The sequence below is a fragment of the Nicotiana tomentosiformis genome, chromosome 3 (genome assembly GCF_000390325.3).
Source record: "Nicotiana tomentosiformis chromosome 3, ASM39032v3, whole genome shotgun sequence".
NCBI classification, from domain to species: Eukaryota; Viridiplantae; Streptophyta; class Magnoliopsida; order Solanales; family Solanaceae; genus Nicotiana; species Nicotiana tomentosiformis.
In genome coordinates this window covers 57,294,197-57,302,939 of record NC_090814.1, presented here as the reverse complement: position 1 = coordinate 57,302,939, position 8,743 = coordinate 57,294,197, and the positions used below count along the sequence as shown (strand labels likewise).

General features: G+C 31.9%; 1 protein-coding gene across 1 annotated transcript; it reads right to left on the bottom strand.

The window, feature by feature from the left end:
• Positions 1-1,133: 1,133 nt before the first annotated feature.
• On the bottom strand, positions 1,134-3,959 carry LOC104087716 (large ribosomal subunit protein eL33y). Its single transcript, XM_009592274.4, has 5 exons — positions 3,812-3,959; positions 3,688-3,723; positions 3,380-3,608; positions 3,250-3,292; positions 1,134-1,347 (listed from the first exon to the last, which is right to left on the bottom strand). The coding sequence occupies exons 1-4, from the start codon at positions 3,841-3,843 to the stop codon at positions 3,251-3,253; spliced, it is 339 nt and encodes a 112-aa protein (XP_009590569.1). The 5' UTR covers positions 3,844-3,959; the 3' UTR covers positions 1,134-1,347; position 3,250.
• Positions 3,960-8,743: the final 4,784 nt, after the last annotated feature.

The window sequence follows — 8,743 nt, the reverse complement described above, 5'->3', positions numbered from 1 at the left end:
AAACATCTTCAGCAGTGTAAGTTGCTCACTCGCCTAGGCATGAACAACATATTAGATCCACCTCACACTATTATTTGTTTTAAAAAAATATTATTTTTTATAAAAATCCCAAATCAATTTCCCTTTTTTTCCCCAAAAAAAAAAAACAAACCTTCCTCCTATCTTTCCTCCATTCCATCTCTCCCTCTTCCACCAACCACCGTCACACACCACCATCCCTTTTTTCTCCATCAGAAAACACACAACCAAACCCACTTTATCTTCTTCTTTTTTGTCACAATATTTCTCCATTGCTATAAGTGCACTCGACCAATCTCGCTATCCCATCTCCTCTTCTCTTCTTTACCTTCACGTCACCCTCTCAAAACCCAGGCAGCGAACAAATAAGGGTCCATGCAGGGCCAACTCCAAGGGGTCCCATTTTTAAAAAATAATAGGTTTATAGGTATTTAAAAAAAATATTTAATACTTTTAATATAAAAATAGAGTTTTTAATATAAAAAGAAAGAATTTTTTTAGATATTTAAATAAAGTATTAACTTATTTAAAAATGGGTAGATGAATAGCTTTCCTAACGTTTCAATTTATCACTTTTTACTCATTCATTAGATAACATGTAAAAATTTTACTCTCTTAATTTCTCAAATTAAAATTTAAAGGGTAAGACTACAAACAATACGGTGCAGCTCTTCCCCGGACCCCGCACGTAACGAGAACTTAACGCACTCGACTCTCTTTTTTTACTAAAAAGTAATCCGACGTAGATAGCGCATGACTGCATTCGTTTGGAAGAACGGAAGTTACTGTGGGCCACACAGAGAAAATTCTAAAAATTTGAAGGGTACTTATTGTTTTTCTTTTATCCACATTTCAAATAAGTGAATAATAGAATTTTTGGGCTTAACTCAAGAAATACATTTTCCAACTTAATTCAAACTATGGCGTACAAAGAAACACGAGGAAAATTGGGTTACGATCACATAAGAACACAAATTGTAAATCCGACAACCTGAAATCTTGGATACTCATTGCAGATTGCCGCCCAACTACATTGCAGCCATTCAGTTGTAAAACCAAATCAGTAAACTACGCAGATAGATTCAAAAACATACAAAACATTATAGGGAACACCATGAGCAAAACTAGCCACATCTAATTAGATTTGAATCTTCAGTATTACTCGGAAGTGATAAACAAAACAGTAAGAATTTAACTCCACTAAGCACAAGACAATTTAAGTCTTAACTAGTAAAAATGAAGATCCTTCATCAGATATCCTAGTTCAAGCATAAAGCCTTCCAAAGCATCCAACGACCTTGATCTTACCATCTACTCCTTGATGCCTCACTGCACATGTAAATACACAAACATCAAGAAGCATTCAAAATAATGTCAACATGTAGACAAATGTAAATGAAAAGTCACGAGAATATCTGGACAACCACCATTCAAGGGCCCTATATCTTTTGTTGTCAAAATAGCCTTCAAGTAACTATGTGATTCAATACATGAGCACCAAAGAACAGGTTAGATTCTTTTACCCTTGGGTGTAGAAATGATCACAGATACGCCAAACTGATGACAAAGATAGCATCGTACAACTGAGAACCATATCCGTTTGATAAGCCAGAAATAATTTTATTAAGGAAAGACCAGTTGGTACTCATATACAAAAAAGAAACTACATCAATCAGCTACGAACTATTTACTAACTAAAATACTATATCAAACTATACATAAACTAATGTGATCCTTCATTCATGAAATACCAGCACAAAACAGAGTTGACTATCCACTTCTCTATGATCTGAATCACCAGATCAGATCTATTTTGATTATCTTCAAAAAAACATAGCCTCGAACAAAAGGCATACTCATTTGCCAACCCTTCACAATTAGCAAACAAATATTGAAGTACATGCTTTTCTGCATGTGTATTTGCCTCAGCATAACCCTAAATCTCACAACACTATTCACCTATCAGAATACTTGCATCATCCTCTCAACAAGCTGGACCTCTAGTGTTTACGGATGAAACCCTGGTGTAGTGCGTTCAACATATGCGACCATCTTATTAATTTCTGACTGAAAACATACACATTAGCCACCCCTTCGGACTTAGCAGATGAATACATGTTGTATATCCCTTGGTAATGGTTTTGCCCCTAAAGTCTTACACATTAGCCACCCTTTACGACTTAGCAGATGAATATTAGACATGCATCCAGTTCCACCATGTGTATCTCCCTTGAGATTGGTGTTGCCCTGAACTCTTACATATTTTATTCATCGGACAGAAACCCACCACCCTCTATTCAACCAACTAGGCATCCATCTATTGTAGATGAAACCAGGTGTAACCACCTATTTAATGTTATATATGACACCTCCTCCTTTTTGGTATGGTCCCGCGCCCTCTACTGGTTTTGATTTACTTTATCTGTGCCAAACATAAACTTGGCTGCCAAGATTTTGGCCAAACATTTTCAACACATGATATCAGCTTATGAGGAATAACAATTCGGACAGATTAATACCAATATAACCTTCTTTTCCACACTGTCATATCTAAAATGGATCATTAATCATTTCTGCTGAAACATTGAAGGTTTGCTTACTATTCCAAAACCTTAGGCATCCATAACCCAAACAAATATGCCGAAAGCAATAGAGAACCAGAAAGATAGTTCCTTTCTTCCAACTTCAAAACAGACATAGGATACACTAAGGGGTCATCTGGTTTGATGTTTGAAAATATCTATATTACAAAACTCCACATTATTAATTGGGTGTTTGGTTGATAGAACTGTTTCCTATGCCTAACTTAGGTGGTATTCTCCATATTATTTTGTGCCTAACCTAATGAGAAATGACCAAAAATGAATCAAATAATATCAATAAAAAAGTATTTTAAACTGCTGTCTATTAGCTAATCACCTCTCACATCTTAATTCAGTTATTCCATCTTTTATTAGTACACCTCATTTTGGCTTTCCTCTCAAATGTTCTTATTTGATATAATGAGAAACAATTTTTTTGACATACTTCTCATTAGCTTTACAGTAATTAAATTTTTTTATCACATAATAACAACAAAAATAGTAATATGTTTGATAAAGTGATTAATATAGGTCAAGGGTCAAATAAATAGAAACTTAAGCACAAAATTTGATGGACACAGTGGCCATATAAAACACTAACATAAACACATAATATTCAGTTAAAACAGTGGACAAGTAAAAAGAATACCTTATATATTGCTTGGGTACATGAAAACCCTAACCTTAGATCCCTGAAAGATTTACAGAAAGAAAATAACACAGTTAATCAGAAAGTAAAAACTACTAATCAAATAATAATGCAAATAACAGAAATTTACCATAGACTTAGGTGGCAAGTTAGACTTGAACTTAGCTCTGACGACGCCGCTGTTTCCATGAGGCCTACAAACCTTACCCCAAATGCAGCGATAATGAGAGTTATTCTTCTTTGTCTTAGCCTTGTAGATGTACGCCATGCGCTTTCCAAGGTACCAATCCACTTCTTCCTTAGTGTTCACTCCCTCAATCTGAATTAACGAAGTGCTTGGATACTGGTTCGATTTTGACCTAACACACAGATTAAACAATTTTAGATACTCAATCATATGAAATCAACATTAACCTTCAGATAGTGAGAGTACGTTACCTTTTGTATCCAAGAACGGTTCCTCTGACATAGAGTCTACAGAAACAGAAAAGAATAAAGACGGTGTAAAAAAATGAGATTCTGCAGATAATGTAATTAAGGTGGGTTTGAGAAGATTCAATACCTGACGCGCTCTCCTTGGCGTCCCTTCACCATTTTCGATTCAAGGGGATAGGGGAATGGGGGATACGGCGAACGACGGAGACGTCTGCAGAGAAAATCTTAAAACCCTAGAGAAATACTCATTTTAGAAAAGAGGTATATATGTGCTGGCGCTTCGCATTTGGTCGTCAAATGGGCTGGAGGCCCAGTAGTTCGATGCCTAGGGTTTGAAATATTAGGTTTTGACAAAGTTGGCCGCTCGGCCCAAACTATTAGGAATTTTTACAAAAAGGGATCTTTACACAAATAGCCGGCCATATTAATTATTTACTTTTTTTAGCCATATACACAATTATGCACATGTAATACATAAATTATCCATATATTATACATTCGCCGACTATTTTTAGTTTAAGTGATGGGGTGGGCGGTTATTTGGGTTAATTCCTCTTACAAAAAATAGTTGGTCGACTCGAAATTACTGTTTATTTTTTCTAATCAGTATACATGAATTACACATGATTATAGGCATATTCTATATGACTTATACATATGTTTTTTTTTTATTTAGACAGCCATTATTTAAGTTAACTAGTTATAATGTACGTGCGATGCACGTGTATTCTACGTTTGTTAATAACAAAAATATATGAAATATAGAATAAGAATGAATTGTGTGTATCGCAATTGACGTCAAGACAGATGCAACATTCATTTAAATAAAAAAATAAATGTTATTACACTGACAAAAATAGTTGAATTTCAAGCAATCTATAACCTATAAAACTTAAAATTTAGGTGTGTTAGGTATAATACTGTAATTATAAGTATTTCATTATATGAGATAATAATATGTTATGTTGCTATATTTGATCTTACATACTTTGTAGATGATGTTCTTGGTATTTGGTGTATATTAACAAAATTTTGTGTGTGAGTACATAAAAACACTAATTAGTGGTCATCAAGCCCCGGTATTAGTCGAAAACATCAAATTGAAAAGCTTTCACTTTAAAACTCCTCTGCAATGCACATCTTGAACAATTTGTTTTATGATGAAGCAAAAGTCATTCTTTGTATTTTGAAATACCCTTTAATTCCTCTTGCACCAAACATAATACACCACGACAGTCATAACCGTTCTAAACACTTTAGCCCCAAAAGATTTTTCTTTAACACGCTCTTCATAAGACTAATGCCGACATCAAAATAATTATACTAAATATCTTGGATATCTAATCTAGATCATAGATATTCTACCAATTTTTCTTCATAAAATTTCTACACGTGAGACTTTCTTTCTTTATTCACAGACTTAACAAATAGGTGCTTTAATAACGATAACTATTGACAATACTCATAGCCACATTTTTCAATGCGCCGTAAAACTTCTCCTGCAAGTGTCAATTTCATTTAGACGTCTCATCTCCAACTATCACATATCGTCTTAATTACTTGTAAATCATATTCAGATAAGTATGTTATTATTGAGGTTAAAAAAAATATAGACTCCTTAAGAGTGTGTTCTCTGCTTGACAAAATTATAAAGAAAATTACTCGACATATTTATGAAATACTTCATATATGTGCGATTGTGCGTACAAAAAGTCTAGGAGAAGAAGAACGAAAAGCATTTTGATTATTTGTTTAAGGTTGACTAGTTTTAATATAATTAATGAAGGATAACGATTCACTACAATTTAAATGTTTTAATGTAATAATAACTTCAAAGCCAAAAAAAAAAAAAAAAAAGCTAATTAACGAATCTACAAAGAAAAATCTCTAAATGATTGACATTTTAAATATATTCAAAATTTTAAAAATCACACAACAAATCAATAGGATGCTGAAATTCAAATATTATGAGGCTACTTGATTATGTACAATCAGCTCCTATTAGATTTGTAGGAAATGCACATTTATATTAGTAGAAGTACAAATGAATAACTTAACTAAGAGTACAAAACAATCAAAAGAATTCTGAAAAAAGAGTAAAATTTCTTTAAAAGAGTAGTCGAAAAATATCAAGATCGGATGATAAATATATCTGACATACGCAATAAACTTATCAAACTAAAAATATAGAGATTATTGATCTTCCACATCTAGATATACTTCTTGCGGCACTTTGATTAAATTGGCTATTAGATGAATAGTGAGTGAGATGCTAGAAGATATTCTGCACGTTAAGAATGGTACTTCTACTTTAGTTTATGCCCATTATGTGTTTTCTCAAAGAAATCATATCAGAAAGTTTCAAACCGATTCTACGAATAATAAAGTTGGTCTGCCATAGCGAAGCATGTCGATATCTCAAGGACTTACCCTGCATATCCATAAAAAAAGAATCAAAAAATTTTAAAAACCAAAATACCACGGGCAACAACTTGGAACTAAATTGCACACAAAAGAATTTTAACATGAGTTAACTTGAATACGCCGAGTTTAAAGAAATTTTATTTTATTAGGTCATCCAAAATATATCTATAGGTAATACTCCTAAAGTGGGATTATGTAACCTAATAAAAGTGAACTAATTATATTAAAAATTTTGCTATTTGATCTAATACTCCGTATAAGTTAAAAGCCTTTTAACATTTTATTTAATGGTCCTTCAAGAGGTTCGAATTTGTGAGGTTCTTTTTAATCTTTAAAATATGTGTACTTAGAGAAAAAACTTTTTGTTGTGAGAAGAATTAAAGGTTGATTGATTTTTAACTTCGTTTTTTTTCTAATGATTAAACAACCCATGAATGCAATATATTAAAATTACTATCGAACTAATACAATAGTACTAATTCAAGCATAAACGAATTGTAATTCTGCATGAAGCGTTATTATAGCATTGTATGGCATACCTGAATGGACGAAAGATACAATAGTAGAAATTTTCAAGACTTAAGCGGAGCAGTGCATATTCCTGGTATTAAAGCAACACAAGCTAAAGTTTATTTCTTAATTAAAAGTACTAAACCATAACAATCCACGAGTAGGAAAAATATTTTATCTTAACTCAACGTTTAATATTGATAAAATCTAAAATGCAAAAATTTAGTTTTCAGCGAAGGGAATTTAAGATTTACACCCACCAATCATCATAGCTTATATTTTGCTAGAAAATAGAGTTCACCCCAAAAAAATAATTTCTTTATCTTGACATTTCCAATTTTTTTCAAATTAATATTACCTAAACATGAAAAAAAAAACATAGATAAAGCACCATGAATTATTAGGAATTAGAAACACAACGCAAAAATTAAGAATGATATTCGCTGAAACCAAATATATAAGATATAGCAACAGATAGCATAGAACATAGGAAATCACACAAATTATAGTAAAACCAAAGAATACATAATCAAATTTATAAAATTATAGCGTCTAATATCAAGCCGATTATCAAACCAATTTAAAATTAGATAAAGCAATGCAGTTGATAACTTGATAAGCAGTAGAGTTATGGGCGTTGTGGCTACACTCAATTTTATCGTTCAATGCTCCTTTATAGATGTAATTTTCTAACCTAAGTATGGATTTTATTTAGATTTGATAGTAAAAACATAATTTCAAATAAGGAAAAGTAACTTGGAATGCATTATGGAACTTTCGATAACTTCAAATAAGGAAAAGTAACTTGGAATGCATTATGGAACTTTCGATAACTTCAAATAAGGAAAAGTAACGTATTATGGTTATTTTACAAAGTTTAAATAAGAAAACAATTTAGTAAAAGAATATTATTTGATTAGAAAGTTTTTAATATTAGAAAATTATGAAATCACTATTTAACCTAATATGAAATATATTTTTAACGGTAAAAAATACGAAATATAAATAGATAGATATAGATTCTTCAAAACTTTAACAGCCACAATTGTGCGTTATAATTTGTAGCCAAAAACAAATAAAATTTGCTAACTCTTAAAATTATCTCGCATCGCCCCTCCCTCCTAGCTGTTTAAAATTATTCCTCCTCTTTTTCTTCTTTCAACTTATTTCTCTCCTCCACTCTTCATTATTTTTCTCAATCCCTTATTGTTATAACTCCACCACCTTAACCCATCATATCTATCTACCTTCTATTTCGTCACTACAAAACTATCCTTTATATTATATTCACTCACAATCTCACAGCCACGGACGAAAGCTCCTTCCTTTCACAAAAAATAACTCAATCTATTTTCAATAATTAGTGGAACAATATGGTCTATACTCAATATATGCTCACTAAGTATGCAATGAGTTTATAATAATTAATTATACATTATACACTCATGATACAACCGAGATAGAGTCAGAATACCATTGATATATTGTATACAATATACAAGCAATGAATATATGTTGTATAACAGTGTATATACACATTGTATAATAATGTATATACAAAGTTTATACACTGCAATATAGTGTATATATAACTTTTATACACTTCCACATAGTGTATATATAATTTTTATACAAAATGATAATACAAGCATTGTGACCACCATGAACACTCCAAACCACCATTGATACTCAATTTAAAATATCTTTAATTACTGACAATCACCATAAGAACAATACAAACACATAAAAATCTCATTCTTTCACATCAAATTTATGTAGTCACAAATTTAATTCAAGTATTAAAGTAGAAACAACAAGACAAGAAAGGAAGAGAACGAGAGAGACAAGAAAATAAAACAAAGGTAAAAAAAAAAATCACTTAAAGATATTGTATACGGGGAAAATCGAGCTCGAAGTTCGATCGAGCATCCAACACGGTAGACCATGGTCGAGATATGATAATCGAGTAAAGTCGAGCTCGAAGTTCGATCTAGCGTCCAACACAATCAACCAGGATCGAAATATGATAATTAAGTCCCAAAGATCGGCCCCAAAGCATTGTCAAAATTAGTCATCAAAATCACCAGATTTGCCTTTAAGTTTTACCGAAGACGTAACCGATCCC